The sequence below is a fragment of the Oryx dammah genome, unplaced genomic scaffold (assembly GCF_014754425.2).
Source record: "Oryx dammah isolate SB20612 unplaced genomic scaffold, SCBI_Odam_1.1 HiC_scaffold_2, whole genome shotgun sequence".
NCBI lineage: Eukaryota > Metazoa > Chordata > Mammalia > Artiodactyla > Bovidae > Oryx > Oryx dammah.
In genome coordinates, this window is record NW_024070186.1 from 57,448,242 (window position 1) to 57,470,429 (window position 22,188).

The window sequence follows — 22,188 nt, forward strand, 5'->3', positions numbered from 1 at the left end:
AGTTATGACCAACCTAGATAGCATATTGAAAAGCAGAGACATTACTTTGCCAACAAAGGTCCGTCTAATCAAGGCTGTGTTTTTTCCAGTGGTCATGTATGGATGTGAGAGTTGGACTGTGAAGAAAGCTGAGCACTGAAGAATTAATGCTTTTGAACTGTGGTGTCAACTGAGAATGTCATCTACCCAGTTGCAGTGGCATGATCTCTCATGGGTGCAAAATGCAACCAAAACCATTGAAAATATTTTAATGGCTAAAAAAAAAAAAAAATAAAAATAAAAAACCCTGCTTTTTCTTTGAACTGAAAAAAATAATAAAAATAAATCTAAGGCTTCTTGTCATCCTTCTGAATTAACACTGGGACATTATTTATCATGCATATGACATGATACTTTATATAATGCATTTTCTGATCAAAAACTTTTAGTGCTTTTGTGATTGAAATGAAATCTTAAGACATTTCAAAGAATAGTGATGTGTTCTCTACATTTCCGTTTGATGATTTGATTAGTCCGTCACCATAACCCTACACTCCACATAAATATATAGCTATTTTTGAAAGTTATCAGGATGATTTTGACAGCTTAGCACCTGAGCAGTAGTCCTTAGGCTTCTCTGGTGGCTCAGAATGTAAAGAGTCTTCCTGTAGTGCAGGAGACCCAGGTACTATCCCTGGGTCAGAAAGGTCCCCTGGAGAAGGAAATGGCAACCCACTCCAGTCTCTTGCCTGGAAAATCCCATGAACAGAGGAGCCTGGCAGATTCCAGTTCATAGGATTGCAAAGAGTCAAACACGACTGAGCGAATTCTCTCCAATAGTGCTTGTCCTTCACACAGCATGCATAGGTAATTCATCCTTGTTGCTTTGAAAACACTGATTTATCCTGAGAGATTTGGTGAATTCTTCTGCTTTTAATTGTACTGCTTGACATCCAACAGACAGTTCCTTGTATATATCCCAGGGATAAAAGATTCATCTACTAGCACAAATTAACGCTTTGTATGTGTCTTCTATTGTTGGGTGCTCTGTAAAAAAAAAAAAAACAACACAAAAACAACAAAAAAACTTGGTTGTTGTTTTACAAGCAAATGGGTTAGTTCATTTCTCCAGTAATGAATGCTTGCATCACTTATAGTAGTTTACATTCTCAATTTTATTCTCTTCAGTATATGTGGTCCTCTTTCTTTCTAGTACTGCCATCATACTATAGTCTTTCTGAGGCCAATTCTAGATCCAACTTGAAGCAAGAATTTAATTATAGGAGCCAACATCAGTCGAAATAAGTCAGCTTAGAGAGCAAGGGTAAACAAATAGCCTAAAGTTCACATTTTCCAGACTATGATGCTTATACAGGTAATGGCAACTTGCCTCTCTGTCTGAGGACCAGCTGGTTTCATTGAACATTGTTTAAAAGAATCATTCCAATTTCAGAAAAGTTAAAATTGGGGATAAGAAGGAACACCATGCATGTTACAGTTGATGAAGCTTGCTAAATTATGGGTTGCTTAAATATATATTGTTTCACAAGTAATGACTCTTTTTTTTTTTTTAATGTGACAAATTCTTTGAAAAATTTCCCAGTTTCATTTCTGCAGATCTAGGTTAAACCTGTCTCTTAATCAGGAAACACAGATCTAGAAACATCAACTTTCTTGTTCCAAATTTCATCAAGTGAGCTAGAACTAACCAAAATTAGAGTAGTGGTTTCCAACCACTCAATACCTCCTCATGGGGGAAAAAAAAACCTTCATGAATTTAAGTATATATACTATAAGTGACTGTCTTATTTTCATTTGGAAGTGATTGTAAGAGGCATTATTGTGAATTTTTTTGCCCCCATCCCAATATATGTACTTTGTAAAGTAAAAATTTAAAAACCTAAATTTAGTTCCCTCAATTAAAAAAATGTACATGCAAAAATCTGAGAATTAATAGGTCAGAGGGCTTCAAAACAGTGTTCTTTTTTTAAACAAAAATTTTTTATTTTGTGCTAGAATATAGCTGATTAACAAAAATGTATTGTGATAATTTCAGGTATTTTTTGCAGTAGACAATTCTCCCTAGATAAGTCCCATGGCTGTTTCTTTCTGGAGAAAGGACCTTCTTCAGCTATTATCTCACCTTCTAAAGAACACCTCCCTTGCTTTCTCAACTCAAAATATGAAACCACTTTTTAGAAATTTCAAATAATTGGATTACCAAAAAAGAAATGTTATATATATGAATAATCAACCATTCTAGAAATAAAACTACTATCTTTTTTTTTATTATTCTAGCTTTGGGTTCTGTGATTCCTCATACCTCAATTATAAAATTATTTAGTTCTCTAACCTGTTTCAGTGAAGTGTTTTCTGAAGCAAGATACTCATACATGTGTCCACAACCTACCCGACCAATAGCAATAGGAGGAGAAATGCAAGAATTAACATAGTTTATCCACAGCTCAGCTGCCTTTGCCTTTCCTAGCACCACAACACAGTCCACTATTAGTCTGGTACTGTAGCCCCTTGTTTTTATGAAGAAAGTATTTTATTCAGTAGCTTGAAAATGATCTACAAAGTGATGTTCCATGTGAGAGTAATACATTTTAGAATGCATGGATTATTATGATTAATGGTGGGACCCTGGCATTTTGTAGACAAATGTTAATACAGTAACATTTGGGTATCACCTTTTGCGATTTTTCAAGGTGGTATACTTGTTTGTTAATGCACCTCGTGTCCCGCCATCGCATTACGCCAGCTTTGGTTACAGTGCCACTCTGTCAGGCTGGAAGGACAGTCTCAGACTCAATAAGGAAACACTTTATCAAAGGGTGTAAAAAATGGAAATGAGCTACTAACTGTGGACTCAAATTAAATTAGCCACAAGAATGTAGAAGCAGCAGCTACTCTTGCTGTTCCTTCTAATGCAGCTGTGTGGGCCTTTAGATCTCATGCTGTATTCATTCCACAGATATTTATTGGGCACCTAATATGTGGGATGCATTAGGTGCTTATTCTGATTATCCTAAGATATAAAAGATGAAAATACTTCTATTGTGCTTTCAAAAAGCCTCGGAGAAGAGAGAACACATGTACAGAATTGTCTGTAATAGAAGGAAGCAGTAGTACATGCTGTTGGAGAGGTAGAGATAAAATGTGCCAAGATTTCAGAGAAAGGGGAAATAGATGTTTTAACTGAAGAACTAGGAGGGTATTCATAAAAGAAAAGGAAGTGATTAGGAACCCTGATAAGTGGTTAGGATTTGAACAAATGGAACCAGGTTGAAGTTGTTCCAGAAAGAAAGCTATACAAGCCAGAAACAGGAGAGGGAAATTCTGGGATATGTATTGCAAAAGGGATTCTCACTAGAAATGCAGGATCCAGGAAGGAGAGTAATGGATAGAAGGAAATGCTGGCATAGCACAACAGTGAGTTATATTCAAGACTAAAGATTTGGGGGTTTAGTCTCCGGGCATAAGGGTGATCTCAAGGTTTTATAAATATAGGAATATCTGTTTGTAACAGCACATCAAGACAGTCCATTGGGAGGATATGCACTTGTTGGAATGAGGACTGTCGCCTGGAATTCAGAGAATGGCTGAGGGTTCTTGGTGGAGTCCTTAGGAATGCATGAAAAGGAAAAACTGCCACCATGGTCAGGGGAATGATCATGGGATGATGGCTAGGAGAAGTGTCAGGGATGCAGTATGGATTAAGTGTTGACCATTCCTTGAACATAAGGGGAATAGAGATGGGGAAGAGTCAAAGACTTTGACATTGACATTTTAAGGAAATAAAAAAGGGTGGGTTTGACTGATAAGACAAAGATTCCTATTTGAGCCACCTTGAATTTGAAATGCTGGCAAGAGTCAAAGACTAAATATCCCAAGAATGATTTGCAATGCACATTGGAAATGAAGATAAAAATAAAGCCAGAGTTAGAATTTTACTTATTTGGGAATAATATGAATAGAAACAATAGTTAAAGTACTTTTTTGTTTTGAGACATTCACCAGCAGGAACAAGAATAGCATTACATGGAGAAGGTCAGGAACAGATCCAGAGAAAAAAAACACAAAAAACAAAAACACTCAGGAGGAGTCAGAAGCAGCAGAGGTGAAGGGGGGCAGGGACCAAGGATAGAGTAGGTGAGATCACAATAGCTGGATCAGGCTAGCAGAGTTCATTTTGCTTGCACGTGATTTTGCCTTCAAAAGAAAGAAAAATCACTTAACTATAGATCAGATGTCTGTTTCCAGAGGAGTGTTCATTAAATCTTTATTAAGGAGTTTCCTGATATCACTTGCTTCTGCTAGAGAGTTTCTAATTTATTAGAATTTCTAATTCTCTAGCAGAACATGTAAATCAGTATCCTGCTGCTCACTCCCCTGGGAAGAGCCCTGTCTCACAAACATATGGCTGGTCTTTCCAGGAATCCTCTAGAAGCTTGAAGGGACATGATAGGTTTGGACATTTCTTTCCTCCAGTAAGGCAGTGTTGCAGAGCTGTGGGTCCATCGAACACTTCTTTCTGCAATGGACCATCTGCTGAAGATCAGGGATTCCTAATGCGAGGCCAGCAAAAACCCTGGCCAGTGAACATAATGTCCTGTTCCCCATGCGTGCATTTGTTGAGATGATTTTCCCTTCACCTGATTCTTAAGAGTACCTCTTTCCTTAAAAAGATGAGAAGCACTGTAATAGATCATAAAGTGTTGCACAATGATGTGAGTTTATTGAAGACAAGAGCCAGTCCGTATAAATTTTGGTGTCTTCCTGATACCTCTATCAGTCTTGGCTGAATGACTCGGTAATGGTGCTGCATTCAGTGGGCCAGCACTAATGATAAAATGCTCATTTTGTCTCTACAATCTCTTGCTTGACTTAGCAATTATATAAGCCTAGGAAACATATTTTCTAATAATTTTCTAGTGTCCTTTACTAGTATAACTTTTAGCATAAAATGAGTGCTTCAAACATACACACTGTCTCCTTTCTTTAATAAGTGTGCAGAGTAGGGATTGATATCTTCATGTAATGAATGAGGAAGCCAAGACACAGAATGCACGTGACTTGTCATAAGCCATATGTCATATGTCAGCTATTATTATTATCTCATGGTACATACATTAGTCCTGGAGAAGGGAATTTCTATCCACTCCAGTATTCTTGCCTGGAGAATTCCACAGACAGAGGAGTCTGGTTGGCTACAGTCTGTGGGGTAACAAAGAATTGGGACATGACTGAGCAACCAACACACACACACACACACATACATTAGTAAACAAAAATGTCTACAAATGCAATAGTGTTGGCCATACTTCCTGAAATATTTATTGGTTGGCAATAGGTTTTGCTTTTATATGAATAAAGGCTTTTTATTAGCTTAAAATATAACACTCATGTTCAGTTCAACTCAGTTCAGTCGCTCAGTTGTGTCCGACTATTTGCAACCCCATGAATTTCAGCACGCCAGGCCTCCCTGTCCGTCACCAACTCCCGAAGTTCACATAAACTCACGTCCATCCAGTCGGTGATGCCATCCAGCCATCTCATCCTCTGTCGTCCCCTTCTCCTCCTGCCCCTAATCCCTCCCAGCATCAGAGTCTTTTCCAGTGAGTCAACTCTTCACATGAAGTTAAAGTATTGGAGTTTCAGCTTTAGCATCAGTCCTTTCAAAGAATACCCAGGACTGATCTCCTTTAGAATGGACTGGTTGGATCTCCTTGCAGTCCAAGGGACTCTCAAGAGTCTTCTCCAACACCACAGTTCAAAAGCATCAATTCTTCGGCTCTCAGCTTTCTTCACAGTCCAACTCTCACATCCATACATGACCACAGGAAAAACCATAGCCTTGACTAGACAGAACTTTGTTGGCAAAGTAATGTCTCTGCTTTTCAATATGCTATCTAAGTTGGTCATAACTTTCCTTCCAAGGAGTAAGCATCTTTTAATTTCATGGCTGCAGTCACCATCTGCAGTGATTTTGGATGCCCCCAAAATAAAGTCTGACAGTGTTTCCACTTTTTCCCCATCTGTTTCCCATGAAGTGATGGGACCAGATGCCATGATCTTCGTTTTCTGAATGTTGAGCTTTAAGCCAACTTTTTCACTCTCCACTTTCACTTTCATCAAGAGGCTTTTTAGTTCCTCTTCACTTTCTGCCATAAGGGTGGTGTCATCTGCATATCTGAGGTTATTGATATTTCTCCTGGCAATCTTGATTCCAGCTTGTGCTTCTTCCAGTCCAGCGTTTCTCATGATGTACTCTGCATATAAGTTAAATAAGCAGGGTGACAATATACAGCCTTGATGTACTCCTTTTCCTATTTGCAACCAGTCTGTTGTTCCATGTCCATTTCTAACTGTTGCTTCCTGACCTGCATACAGGTTTCTCAAGAGGCAGGTCAGGTGGTCTGGTATTCCCATCTCTTTCAGAATTTTCCACAGTTTATTGTGATCCACACAGTCAAAGGCTTTGGCATAGTCAATAAGGCAGAAATAGATGTTTTTCTGGAACTCTCTTGCTTTTTCCATGATCCAGTGGATGTTGGCAATTTGATCTCTGGTTCCTCTGCCTTTTCTAAAACCAGCTTGAACATCAGGAAGTTCACGGCTTACGTATTGCTGAAGCCTGGCTTGGAGAATTTTGAGCATTACTTTACTAGCATGTGAGATGAGTGCAACTGTGCGGTAGTTTGAGCACTCTTTGGCATTGCCTTTCTTTGGGATTGGAATGAAAGCTGACCTTTTCAAGTCCTGTGGCCACTGCTGAGTTGTCCACATTTGCTGGCACATTGAGTGCAGCACTTTCACAGCATCATCTTTCAGGATTTGAAACAGCTCCCCTGGAATTTCATCACCTCCACTAGCTTTGTTCATAGTGATGCTTTCTAAGGCCCACTTGACTTCACATTCCAGGATATCTGGCTCTAGGTGAGTGATCACACCATCGTGATATTCTTGGTCATGAAGATTTTTTTTTGTACAGTTCTTCTGTGTATTCTTGCCACTTCTTCTTAATATCTTTTGCTTCTGTTGGGTCCATACCATTTCTGTCCTTTATCGAGCCCATCTTTGCATGAAATGTTCCCTTGGTATCTCTAATTTTCTTGAAGAGATCTCTAGTCTTTCCCATTCTGTTCTTTTCCTCTATTTCTTTGCATTGATCGCTGAGGAAGGCTTTCTTATCTCTCCTTGCTATTCTTTGGAACTCTGCATTCAGATGCTTATATCTTTCCTTTTCTCCTTTGCTTTTTGCTTCTCTTCTTTTCACAGCTATTTGTAAGGCCTCCTCAGACAGCCATTTTGCTTTTTTGCATTTCTTTTCCATGTTAAATGCAGTCATATCCCAATAGCTGAGTTATTGAATGACAGATACTGCTATCATATAGTGACTTTAATTTCCTGGTCTTGTACTAGATAACATTAAATGAAAACAACATGTCTCTGCTGGGTGGAGTGAAGATGGCACATCAGATAGTAGTATGGTATCATGATGTAGAGCATGGGCTTTTGAACCCTATTTGGATTTCAGACTTTCCCTAAATACCATTACATCTTCAGTATTAAGTACTAGATATGTTTTAAGTTCTCTTTCAGCTTAAGAGAGTACATGCTAAATTTGTTCCATCTGAAACTAGAGAGAAAACTCATATCTTCTACTTTGATTTTCCCTGGAGGGGACAGAGGAAAAGAGAATGCCACATCAGTCTCTATGGTGGCTGAAGTCTGTGGACCAACAGGGCAGCTATGCCCTGGCATCTGGATGCTATTTTCACGGCAGACTCTGTTCTGCAACCATGCGCTTCATCTCCCACCAGTAGCCATTCTCGGCCTCCTCACTGCATGGTTGTGAGAGTTCATATTTACATACAGGCTAAATGTTATCTTCCTAAACAAGCAAAAATTACTCAAACCTACTCCAAAATGTGTGAGCTTCCCTGGTAGCTCAGCTGGTAAAGAATCTGTCTGCAATGCAGAAGACTCTGGTTTAGTTCCCGAGTTGGGAAGATCCTCTGAAGAAGGGATAGGCTACCCACTCCAGTGTTTCTGAGGTTCCCTGGTGGCTCACACAGTAAAGAAACCACCTGCAATGTGAGATACTTGGGTACTGATCCATGGGTTGGGAAGATCCCCTGGAGGAGGGCATGGCAACCCACTCCAATATTCTTGCCTGGAGAATTCCATGGACAGAGGAGCCTGGCAGGGTACAGTCCTTGGGGTTGCAAAGAATAAGACATGACTAAGCCCATGCACACACACACACACACACACACACACACACACGAAGTGTGTGGGGGGATGGGTGTGGGTGTGGGGGAATTTGAAACTTCTCAGACAAAAAACTGATACCTGAAACTTAACCCTAAAATATGAAGGATTTGCAGAATGACTAGGCACAGTTCTCTGAAATTGATCAGAAATATTACAGGACTGGTTAAGGCATTCTGACTCAAAAACCTGTAGGAAGCATGCTGCTCTTAGATTAAATGTGTATTCACTCTGTTAACTGAGTAATGACTGTTTTGCGTCATATTAATTTAAATACAATTTTCCAAATGTGTTTGCTCACTACCACTTTACTTGTTGTTTTTATGATAATTTGTTTTTTAAAAAATATCAAGAACAAGGAAGCTACTTAATTGTTTGAATAGGTAGTTTAGCTTCCAGATGCCTACAGTGACAAAGTGTCAGAATACGGGAGAGAGGGAATCAATCCTGTTTCCAGTGTGTGCCAGTCAGGCTCTTTGTGGGGAGACAGGGCATGTGGAACACTAGTTGCCACAAGGCAGGAATATCATTCGAAGATATCTGGGCGCTGACGCTGCTTTCTCTTCCCAAGAGAAAATGGTTCAAGGGCCAGATGAGCTTGATATTTTGAATAGTTATTTAAATAGAATCACTAGTTTACTGGTGTAAGCTGAAATAGTCCTATAAGCCTGAGTATGAAATGATAGTATTGCTGGAGCAAGGCTCCTCCCTGCACAGAGACAGGCACCTAGGACAGCAGCCTCCTAGGAACTGATGTCTAAGGAAAACCACACAGGATCTGCCAAATCTGCTTTTTCTCAGGGTTACCACTTCCTATGGGTTCAGCAGCTTGGGCTGAGTAAACTGGGGCTCCTGGCAGGTGTGTGTCTGATATCTCTCCTCTAGTTGGTAACCCAACTAGAGTTAGTGCATTCATTTCATGTGAAAATGTGAGTTGCTCAGTTGTGTCTGATTCTTTGTGACCCCTTGGACTGCCAGGGGGAGTAGTATCCCCAGTAGCCCACCAGGGTTCTCTGTCCATGGGGATTCTCCAGGCAAGAATACTGGAGTGGGAAGCCATTCCCTTCTCCAGGGGATCTTCCCAATCCAGGGACTGAACCCAGGTCTGCTGCATTGCAGGCAGATTTTTTTTTTACTAGCTGTGCCATCAAACTGTAGTAAATGAGTAAAGGGGCATTTGAAAATGCCTGACTTCAGTAATTGATCTTAAACCCTATAAATATTTTTTGGTTTTCACTTGGGTTGTCCTGGGCCTATATAGTTTAGTGTTAGCTAGAATAAACTGTTTCAAAGTCATGACCAAAATATATATGATGAAAGTGGTAGTCGCTCAGTCATGTCTGACTTTGCGACCCCATGGATTGTAGCCAGCCAGGCTCCTCTGTCCATGGAATTCTCCAGGCAGCAATACTGGAGTGGGTTGCCATTTCCTTCTCTAGGGAGTCTTCCCAACCCTGAGATCAAATCTGGGTCTCTTGCATTGCAGGCAGATTCTTTACCATCCGAGCAACCAAAGAAGCCTCATATATGATGAGGCTGTGAAAACTGATAAATTAGCTGCACCACACATTGTTAAATATGTATCTATATCTACTTAACCTCATGAAGATGGGACCAGGGCTATCTTGTTCCTGGGAGTATCCTCAGAACTCAGCAGCATTACTTGCTCATTTGACTATTAATTGATTAATAGGATCTTCCAACAAATCCCTTAATGAGCTTTTGTTATAGAGACAATAACACTGCATGTGTTTAAAAACTTTTGGTTTGCTTTACAGCTTTTCCAAGAAATTATTTTTATTATTATTTTATGGTTCCATTTCTCTGAGGTAATAATTGATACGTAAATTATTGTTCTCCAGGCTTGAGATTATTCCGGCATGGCTTTTCTTGGACTCTTCTCGTTGCTGGTTCTGCAAAGTTTGGCCTTAGGGACCACTTTCACTGATGAAACCATTGCTGAGTTGTCAGTGAATATGTATAACCATCTTCGAGCCACTGGGGAGGATGAAAATATTCTCTTCTCTCCATTGAGTGTCACCCTTGCAATGGGAATGTTGGAACTTGGAGCCCAAGGGTCTACCCTGAAAGAAATCCGTCACTCAATGGGATATGACAGCCTGAAAAATGGTAAGTGTGCTTAGGTTTGATTTCTCAAAATAGTTTGACTTTAGCTTTCAGCTCGATTGTGTTGTCTTTATCTGAGGCAGCAGTATTTACACAGGGTAAGAAAGTGGTCTCACTAAGATGGTATGAGTAAGACAAGCATTAGGAAACCCAAGAAAGTTCTTTTTCTTAGCTGCATCCCTGGCTGAGTTAATCTAAGAAAATGATATCTTTATTATTATTATCATTGTTGTTATTTAAATAAACTTCACTGTGATTAACAAAAGCAAACATGGTTCTTACTCTGATGGCATTTCCAATTTAGAGAGAGAGGCATAAATTAATCAATTATCACATAAATAAATGAGAAATTACAACTGTTAGGAGTGCTTTACAGAAAAAATTCTCTAAATATCAGAAATTTTTACTTAAAATCAACTGTATCTTCATTGTTCAACTAGCAACCATAAATTTTTTTGGAATGTTGTATAATACTATCATGACAATCTTTTGTATTGGAGAAAATTTCTAGCCAAAATGTATATTGTAATCACTTTGCTATGATGTACAGTTTCTATTTAATATTTCTAATATATATATGAATTAATGCATTAAAAACTTGAGAGTTAATACAGTTTTGACTGGATTTTCTATTTATAAAGTTAAAAAGTTTACTAAAAGTAAAATTTAAAGAAATATTTTGATTTTTAAACTAGATAATAAAAATTAATTCATATTTCTGATAATTATGACTAATTTAAAGTAACCTAAGTACTTAAAAAAAAATATCTCTACTTTATAGATAAATAATCAATAAAAAATAAAAATAATATCAGTAATAAAACTGCAAAAGTTAATTTGAACATCTAGAAACTGCACAAATCTTGCAACTTCCTCACCATGTCAGTGTGGGGAAGAAGCCAGTGCTTTTTCTATGGGCCTGTTCTCTTAATCCTCCTTGCTGTATTTTCATGCTCTTCCACTCTCCAGGATCTTTCACTGTGTTTGTTCCACTAATGAACTTATCCTTGGTCATTTTGCAGGTGAAGAATTTTCCTTCTTGAAGGATCTTTCTCACACGGTAACTGCTGAAGAGAGTCAGTATGTGATGAAAATTGCCAATTCCCTCTTTGTACAAAATGGATTTCATATCAGTGAAGAGTTTTTGCAAATGATAAAAAAGTATTTTAATGCAGAAGTCAATCATGTGGACTTCAGTCAAAATGTAGCTGTGGCCAATTATATCAATAAGTGGGTGGAGAATAACACAAACAGTAAGTCATTTGGCTCCTTTCTTTCTCTAATAGCTTAGTTTGAACTTTCTTTTACTTCTGACATTATTTGTCCCTTTGTTCCTTTTACATTTTGAGTGTTAGATTGCATTTAGTTGAGTATCTACTAATTGTTTTATATAGATTACAACCGATTTTAGAAACCTTGTTCATGAATAAACATTGGAGAAACATGTTAAATCTTTTGACATAAATAGAATATTGGCACTGATAAATTAATATGAAATGTGTGTCTCCAGTTGGTGAGTTTCATCTGAACAGTAATCTTATTACTGTATGGAATTTTACTAGAGCTGTTTCATAAGTTAGATACTATTTAGAATGACAGTTGGTGACTCTCTTAACAGTGTGATTAAAATAGAATAAGAGAGTTTAAAGATATTTGTTGACTTTTAAACCATAGAACTTAATTGGTAATCAAAAAATGATACAGGATTCCTTTTAAAAAGAGAATCCCATTTTAAGTCAAATAAATGGAAAGGGATTAGAAAAAGATGCATTTGTTTTAATTTTTATTTCTAAATCTTGTTATCCAAATGTATTCAAACTCTCCAAATGTTTCATATGTTACTATTTATTTTTCCAATTTTACCAACAAAATAATTGAAATTGGAATAAAAAAAAATAAGACCAAATTGAAAGTAGATTACTTTGGCTGTTCATTAAATTAATTAACTCATGTTGTCAAGACTCCAAAAATAATATTAGTCTTAATACATTTAATGCTGGAACAGCAACAACAAAAGACCCTGATCACATACTTTTTGTCCCATAATCCCCAAAATGCTGACTTAAAAAAAAAAGTGCTAACTAATAAAATGAGAGAGTACCAAGCGAATATTGGTTCTATGGTTTCTAACTATGAGATTAAAATGTAACATAAAAGAAATACAATTGTGTTTTAACATTCAGAGAGTAAGTTAAGAATAATAATTCACCTGCATCAGACTGAATTATTGAAAGCTGTTTAATTCCAAACTCCCCTTAAACAATTTCAGCCATCACTAAAGTCCCAAAGTCTTTCACAACAGATTTAGATAGGAACATTTAAATGATAAGAAATAAGATATCATGAGTTAAACTGGCTTTTACACATCTGTTTTCACTTACTCAGAAGCAGTTGTTACATTTGGTAAAAAGATATCCAATGTACATGGGGAAACCATTTGAACTGGATGACATTTAAATTATATACATTGTACAAGAGTAAACTTAGAAATGTTTGTTGAATGCTTACTCTGTGTTGGGGGACTTTCCAGGTAGCTCAGTGGTAAAGAATCTGCCTGCCAATGCAGGAGACTGGGTTCTACCGTGGGTTGGGAAGAGCCCCCAGAAAAGGGAATGGCTACCCACTCCAGTATTTTTGTCTGAAAAATTCTATGGACAGAGGAGCATGGCAGGCTATAGTCCACAGGGTCACAGAGTCAGACACGACTGAGCTACTGAGCACATGCACACTCCATGTTGAGTTTTACATTTATCATTGCAACTAGGGAGTAGTGAAGCCTGAGATTCTGTTGTATGTGGTTCTCTAGTTTGTGCAAATGTCAGAATACTACTAGTGTTATTTTAGGTGATGTGGGTGTTTTAGATTCCCTTAGTCTGTAAGTGTGTGTGTGTGTGTGTGTGTGTGTGTGTATAACATTTTTTCCTTTGAAAGTTAGAGTACTTTTAATTTTTATTGTAAATATTACAATGGTATAAAGTTTTAATCACTCTGTCAGATGATAGTTTGACAATCTTTTGATATTCTTTCATCTTTTGATTTAATATGATTTTCATCCGTTTGTCTTTTCCTGAATAGGTCTGTTGAAAGATTTGGTATCCCCAAGGGATTTTGATGCTGTCACTCATCTGGCCCTCATCAATGCTGTCTATTTCAAGGGGAGCTGGAAGTCACAATTCAGACCTGAAAATACCAGAACTTTTTCCTTCACTAAAGATGATGAAAGTGAAGTCCAAATTCCAATGATGTACCAACAAGGAGAATTTTATTATGGTAAGACATTTTGGCTTTTATTCTCTCTTCTTACAGTATATCAACAAATTTCTAAGAAAAAAACATGAAATATTCATTATTCAGATTTCTTGTCAATCTGATTTGGACTACAATTCAATTTTCTTGGCCCCATTTTCAAAGACTTTTGATTAGATCCTGAGTGAATATTATATGTTGTGACAGTTTTCCAATATGTTTAGCTTATGAAGTTGATTACACATACAGAGTGGCTTTATTCATGTGAAAATATCTGACCTTGTATAAGAATGTTCTGAGTTCCTCCAGAAAGCCATTCACTTTGGGGTAGTTTTCAGTGAACCATATGTTCTACCCAGGTCTTGATTTGTACACCCATCACTTTTTGAACTATAAGCATTCTTTTAAAATTTTGCTTTCAGACTTGTGTATGTGTGTGTGTGTGTGTGTGTGCATGCGCTTAGTCTCTCAGTCATGTCTGACTCTTTGAGACTCCATGAACTCTAGCCCACCAGGCTCCTCTGTTCTCAGGATTTCCCATGCCAGAATAGTAAAGTGGGTTGCCATTTCCACTCCAGGGGATCTTCCTGATCCAGGGATTGAACCCATGTCTCTCGCATCTGCTGCACTGGAGGGCAGATTCTTTACCACTATGCCACTTGGGAAGCCTATAAATATGCATGGTCAGGCATAATTATTCATAGTTTCACTTACTGAGCGTCTGTAATTTGTGATACAAGTCAGCATCTTTGGCATTATTCTCAGGGATATTTTGTTGGACTTTTCAGAAGTTTAGGGTGCTAATCCTCTCTACATACCATGCTGAACTGTGATAATTTATTGTCTTAAGCAGAAATGTAAGTAAGCTAAATATATGTTAGAACAAATATTTTATTCTGTGCAAAAGTACATTATAAAAGTAACAGATTATAATCACAGTTAATTAAATTAACAGTCAAAATACGAAAGCTAAATATATGTTAGAACAAATATTTTATTCTGTGCAAAAGTACATTATAAAAGTAACAGATTATAATCACAGTTAATTAAATTAACAGTCAAAATACGAAAGGAAAATTTTGAGAACCAAAATATTTAATGTGATGTCTAGAGGATATCAGTTAAATGAAAATATTCATAACAAAAACATTACATTTGTTATTTAAACTAGTTGCAGGGTTATTTATTTTAAAGACTTTATTATTATTATTAATGAAAGCCTGGTCAATTTAGCTAAATTCATAGAACACTAAGCCAATTACCTAATTATCTAAGTTGGAGATTTTAATCACCATAAATGCTCTAGATTTCATGATGGCTGTGCTACCTTGGCCTCAAAACTTTTAGCTATGGTAATAATAGAGTAGGCTTCCTTGGTGGATGATCCCTGGGTTGAGAAGATCCTCTGGAGAAGTGAATGGCAACCCACTCCAGTTTTCTTCCCTGGAGAATTTTATGGACAGAGGAGCCTGGCGGGCTAGGATCTATGGGGTCAGAAAGAGTTGGACATGACTGAGTGAGAGTACCAGGTATTACATGGTCAGTTTTTCCCTTCTTAGAAATCAGGTGGATATTGGTAAATGTGATTTACATCCAACTTGGATCCAGAGCTTTATTTTTCTAATCATGACTTTTCATTTTTTTAATGATATCCTTAAAATATATTCATTTGAGGTATCTCACTTAAAAATAAAATGTTAAGTCTAGAGAACATGCCATGACACATGTGAAACTATTCTGGAAATCCTAAAATTAATTTGGTAGGGCTGAAGAATCACAATTTTAGGGCCTGCTTTAAAATAAATTGTCTTCTTCTCAGATGCCTGAATTTTTTATATTCTATACATTATTTTGGAAGAAAGTTATAACAAATTTAAATATTTTATTCAAGCCTGATGGGGGCCTTTTATCTCCTTTCTGTCCTTTTTAGGGGAATTTAGTGACGGCTCCAATGAAGCTGGTGGCATCTACCAAGTCCTGGAAATACCATATGAGGGAGATGCGATAAGTATGATGCTGGTATTGTCCAGACAGGAAGTTCCACTGGCCACATTGGAGCCATTGGTTAAAGCACAGCTGATTGAAGAGTGGGCAAACTCTGTGAAGAAGCAAAAGGTGGAAGTGTACCTGCCCAGGTGAGAGACTCCTGTATAACTCCCTCTGATAGCATGGGCAGAGGGTATCAATGAGGGTTCTGACTCAGAGGAACTCTTGTCACTGCTTTTGAATTTTGTCTTGTGTTGCTCTTCTCTTCCTCCTTTTCCTTTTCCTCCTTCTTCATCTTTTTAAAAAGTATTCTTTCACACTCATTCAGTTCTGCCCAGAGACACAGGCTGACTCATTGATTCATTCAGTACTACTTATGAAGACCAAGTTTTAGATATGAGTCAATATCCTTAGCTTAATTTTAGAAGACTTTTCAATAGATTGTCTCTGAATATCATTTGCATTGACAGTCTTCTGGTAGTTCATTAATATTTGAAGTTGATAATAGCTGGGGGAAAATAACTTTCTACTTTGTTGGAAGTGCAAACAAGTCATGTTTTAGGTGTTAAGATGCAATCATAAATAAGCAGGAAGAAGCTTAAAATTCTCCCTGTGACTGAAAGAATAAAAGCTATGCGGGGCCTAGATATTCTGACTACCATCCACTTTCTCAACCCTTTCTCTGACCACTCACCATATCAAATCCTTTGTAGTAGGTATTGTCTGTGTGCTTGTACTTATTCCACAGTCACCTGCCCTTTTATGCCTCTAGGTCTCTATGTACATTTTTGCATTAACCTAAAATGCCCTCTTGGAGTCTTTGCCAGGTATTGTTTACTTGGCCTTCAGGTTACAACTCTGGCACCAGTTCTTCTAGAACCAGGTGATGGAGCAGATGACCCTCACTTTGCCTCATGTATTCACCTCCCTGTTATGACAATGCACTTATGTTACTGTGCATGTTTGCCAAGTCACTTCAGTCATGTCCAACTCTCTGTGACCGTATGGACTGTAGGACAGCAGGCTCCTCTGTCCATGGGATTGTCCAAGCCGAATACTGGTGTGGGTTGCCATGCCCTCCTCCAGGGGGTCTTCCTGACCCAAGGATTGAACCCACATCTCTTACTGTCTCTTGCACTGGCAGGTGGGTTCTTTACCACTAGTGCCACCTGGGAAGTCTCAAATTACCATCCCATAGCAGAATTAAATTTTTTGTAGGTCTTGCTTTTTTGTCTGTAAATTCTTTAAAGTCAGTTCTCTCTCCCATCCTAGAAACACAATAAGTGTTTGCAAAAATCAAATCCAGCTGAAGATATTATTCTGCCCTGAATACCTTAAAACCTAATAGGGGAGCTAGACCAGTAAATACAAACAACAAATTTATAAACATAATGTGTAAATTCTAGGCTAGAAAACAAGACAGAGATAAACAGCCAATAAGTATGCACATGTGTGTATGTGGAGTACGGTTCCAATATTCATTCCATATTAAGAAAATTTTAAAAACATGATTAATATGAATACTGAAGGATGATAAATAAGATATTAGTATTAAAACTGAATTACTAAAGTTCATTGTGCACGCATGCATGCTAAGTAGCTTCAGTCATGTCCAACGCTTTGCAACGCCCCGACCCCATCAGATTCCTCTGTCTATGGGATTATTCCGGCAAGAATACGAAAATGCATTAACTAATTCATATTTATTCCTTTAATAACATTAGGAATTATCATTTGAAAGTTACATTTTATATAAATACTTATTTTTCCAAAACTTTAGCTGATGTTTGTTTCTGTTAATGGAAGACTGTTTGAAACTATATACATTTTTAGCTAGAACTGTATATGCACTTTATTTTAAAGTTGTATATTCATAATATATAGCCATATATTTCATAGTCTACATATGAAAGTTAAGGTAATCATAACCCCAATTTTTTTTCTTTCTGGCTAAGATACTTGTATAACTTCCCATGATAATACATTTATGTAGAAAGATTTCTGTTCTCAAGGAGAGATAGCCAATGAATATCTAACAAACAAAACCAAGGGTTTTTATAATAGGTGATCATTTATGTCTATTATTTAGTATGAGTGCTTCCCTGATGGCTCATTGGTAAAGAGTCTGCCTGCCAATGCAGAAGACGTGGGTTCATTAACTGGGTTGCGAAGATCCCCTGGAGAAGGAAATGGTAACCCACTCCAGAATTGTTGTCTGGGAAATCCCATAGACAGAGGAACTTGGCAGGCTGTAGTCCATGGGGTTGCAAAAGTGTAGGACACAACTGAACAATAACAACAATTTAATATATGAACAATGTATCTTAACTCTAAAGGAACCATTTACTTTTAATCTTTAAATAACTAAATCTGATTTAAACTCGTATCTACTGACCTTTTATCATTAATTTTGTATTTTCCCTTGTATTTTATAAGGAATTCTTTTTGATGATATCAGAAACTCAGTACAGAATTAATGCATCTTTTACTAAATTCTATGAATTAACTGTAGCATTTCCTCAAATATATAATTCTATGAGGATGCAAAGTTATTTGGTATTTTAAAAGAATTCTAAATGAATGCTTAATCAGTATCATATATTGTAATTCAACCATATTCACTAGAAAATGTGGCCTCCAGGTCCTGTCCACTGAGAAATTGAATGCGGCAGCAGAAGAAAATTAAATTTTCATTTTCTAAGAGATACTCTTCAATTATGAAATAGTTTAGCTTGCTTGCTTGCTCATATTAATGCCTGTTACTAAACTAGGCACAGTTAATTACCATGTATCCATTTTGCCAGAAGTACTACCAGTTCTCCTTCTGCATGGCTAATGCATAGAGTGGGAGGCTAAATAGCTACATAAGATAAATTGGGTTTCCTTTTTTAAGAGATTGACTCTTTTCAAATGCCAGTGTGTCAGTAATAATCAATGGGAACCATCCACCCCTCCATTTTACAGCTTTAGGACCCAGCAAATGTTCATTGAGGGTAATGATTAGGGTAATGATTTATGTGACTTTAATTTTAGCAAAGGTAAAAATTTTCTAATAGTTGTGTTCCAGCTTTACTCAAGTGTCTGTCTTAAAGGGCTTATATAGCTTGTTTGTTTGTTTTTTCACATGGAGACATTACTGTAAGAATTGAATTTAGTATTTCTGAATTTGCCCACATTCTGATCCTATCTGACAGGTATTTACTTTCTATTATATCAGATTGGTGATGGACAGGGAGGCCTGGCGTGCTGCAATTCATTGGGGTCACAAAGAGTAGGACACGACTGAGTGACTGAACTGAACTGAACTGATATCAGATTTTATACAAATTTATTTAAAATGCTTTCCTTAAGAGGCATAGGGTATTTGGGGGTTGGGGGAGAGTGGAAAAGGCAATTACTTTTGTATTGTTATTTTTTTCCCCTGAACAATAAATCCTACAGGAATCAGATGCTGAATTGAAATTACATTTTTATCCAAAATACAAGAATCTGTTCAGAAGAGGGTAAGATTTCTATCTCTATGTGATATTAACAAATCCAGTGAAATACCACAAGGTTTATACAAAGTCATACATACATCTCTAAGATTTAAATGAGATTGCCAAATATTCTTCCAATTTATCCATGTTAGAAAATATAATTTGGCTACTATATAAAATATATATTATTTATATATGCATAATATATGTAAAATATTTTAAAAGCACTGTGGAGTAATGCCTGCCCTAAAGTAATGGTCATGTAATTATTATCGGTTATTACTATTGTTTACTTCTAAGTCCTAGTATTTATCTTTTGTTAATCTATCTCTAAGTAGGATTTTTAAAACCTGATTCTAATGAAATTGCCATCTTAATTATATATTTTTACTTTTCTGGTTTTACTGATACAGTTTAGGTATAAAAAGCTTTTTCTAACATCAGAATCAAATCTCTACTTGGAATGCAGATGGACTGGCTGTAGTATCTTTCCACTCTGACCTTTGTAGTCTCAGATTTTTCATTTATGATCAGAGTGCTAGAAATCAAAGGATAAGTGGTTCTCTATTTTGTAATGAGAAACCATCCTGCTACTTTGAAATGCTTGTCTACTAATAAAGCATTTCAGTTCCATGCCTTAAAAGAAAACCGGTGCATAAGCCATCTGATTTTGTTCTTTAACATGAATGCTTTTATTAGATTTTTCTACAGAGGGTTTGATTGATTCTTACACATATATATATTTTTTTACAAATGTCCTTATATGTAATATATATTTGTTCTTTTCTAACACTTGCTTCACATAATCTCCAGTGTTTCTGCCCTCCACATACCTCTTTAATTTATTCAGATATAATAGAAAGTTGCAAATACAAGATTACATCAAATGCCTTTACAAAAACAGCCATGCCTTGTGGTTTAAAAAAAAGCAGTGTTGTGGCTTTTTATTTTTAAAATCAGTGGGTGAAATGTAAAATCTTCCTGTAGCTTGTTTGTCTGTTTTTAAAGAAGCCATTGTTGGAATTATGGTGATTAATGGTGGGGGGACTTTTCAGTCAGGAAAATCTCAGCTCATATCTTTATTCTGCCACCTACTAGCTGTGTGATTAGGGCAAGTTGCTTAGGGTTGTTGAACTTCCTGTTTATTCTTCTGTGGAACAGAGATAATAATATCTATCTCATAGGACTGCGTGAGATTATCACAGGGATGATTAGATGAGATTCTAAGCATAAAGGAACTTGCACAGCGCCCAGGACATGGTGGCAGTAGCGCTAATGGTAAAAACTCTCCTGCCAGTGCAGGAGACGTAAGGGACGTGGGTTTGATCCCTAAGTAGGGAAGATCCCCTGGAGAAGGAAATGAAAACCCACTCCAGTATTCTTGCCTGGAAAACCCCACAGAGAGAAGAGCCTGGTAAGCTACAGTCCATAGGGTCCCCCAAAATCGGAAATGACTAAAGCGACTTAGCACTGCACTGCACTGGGACTTGGTAAACACTCAGTGTAAATGTTACACATAGCTGCAACATAGTAAGTACTGTTAACAGTATCTGCCCTTTATTTCATGCCTCCTACATGATAGCGCTGTCCTAAGACATTTGGAAACCTGATTTAATCTCCTCAACGATACTGTGAAGTAGGCATTATTATTGCCATTTTCTGCACCCCAAAATCGAGGCTCAGAAATTAGGGAACTTGCCCAAAATCAGTCTCTATCAAATAGCATCTTCATCTGAACAGCCTCAGAAGTGTGAAACAAACAAAGCTGGTTTTAAGAAGTAAAAAGGATATTTTTTACTGACATCTTCCTTCGTGTCCCTACTTTAGGCGGATCAGGGTATACACACTACCTGGATCATATCTCAGCTCTGCCACTTATTAGCCATGATCCAAGGTGGAGCTCCCTTGGTGGCTCAGCGGTAAAGAATCTGCAATGCAGGAGACCTTGGTTTGACCCCTGGGTTGGGAAGATCCCCTGGAGAAGGAAATGGCAACCCACGCCAGTATTCTTGCCTGGGAAATTCCATGGACAGAGGAGCTGGGTGGTCTACCTTCCATGGGGTCTCAAAGAGTTAAACCACCACCATCACAACTTAATCAACTTATTTCATTTCTCTGCCCCTCAGTTTCCTCTAATATTAACTGAAGATAATAATACCTACCTCAAAGGGCTGTAGTGATATTTAAATTAATCTGTTTTTATTGATCTATTTTATACTGTTGGAATCCCATGGGCGGAGAAGCCTGATAGGCTGCTCTCCGTGAAGAGTCGGACAAGACTGAGCGACTTCCCTTTCACTTTTCACTTTCATGCATTGGAGAAGGAAATGGCAGCCCACTCCAGTACTCTTGCCTGGAGAATCCCAGGGATGGTGGAGGCTGCCGTCTATGGGGTCACACAGAGTCAGACACGACTGAAGCGACTTAGCAGCATACTGTTGGAAAAGTTTCTATTGTATAGTAAGCTCCATCTGTGACCAATAAATAAACGAACAAATAAATAAATGACGAAGCATACACAGAAAACACTTTAAAATTTCACTCAAGTCATTGAATATATTCTGCAGTATATTTTTCTACTCATCCCGCTTTTTATTTTCACAGTCACTATCTGCTTTTTGTGGTATCAAAGTAAACAGTGTTTGAGTGCAAGTTAAACTGTTGGATATAGACAACATTAATATGTTTGCTATACATTTACTCATCTATTGGTTTTCTCCTGATCATTCCTCTTGTTTATAGCAACTATTCTCTTGTCATTTTTCTTAAAACCAGAAAATCAGAAATGATGCTAGTATAACATTTAGTGACTGTTACAGACTTAGCTTTTTAAGGACACAACTCATTGCCTAAAAACTTGTATTTATGATGTTTTGATTAGAAGGCAACATATTTTAAAAAGCAAATAGTTAGTACTAACCAGCTGTTTTCACATTTTATAAAAAATTTATAAAAAGCCTTTGCTTTTAAAAACTGTGGTTGTTTATTAATACAGTCATGGCTGGTCCATATTTTTCACTGGAAATATTGGTGATACAATGCATTGATTTGGAAGAGATTTCATATTAAGACCAACATGGCTTCCTATTTA

At 37.2% G+C, this 22,188-nt stretch overlaps 1 protein-coding gene across 2 annotated transcripts in view; it reads left to right on the top strand.

Annotated features, from left to right (window-relative positions):
* The window catches only part of SERPINI1 (serpin family I member 1), an 82,351-nt gene that overhangs the window by 38,558 nt on the left and 21,605 nt on the right, over positions 1-22,188 (top strand). For both annotated transcript variants that reach the window (XM_040248323.1, XM_040248327.1), the window contains exons 2-5: positions 10,122-10,389; positions 11,409-11,639; positions 13,462-13,656; positions 15,563-15,767. In XM_040248323.1, the coding sequence (XP_040104257.1) occupies positions 10,140-10,389; positions 11,409-11,639; positions 13,462-13,656; positions 15,563-15,767 (881 nt within the window). In that variant the 5' untranslated portion in view covers positions 10,122-10,139. The remainder of the gene's footprint in view (positions 1-10,121; positions 10,390-11,408; positions 11,640-13,461; positions 13,657-15,562; positions 15,768-22,188) is intronic.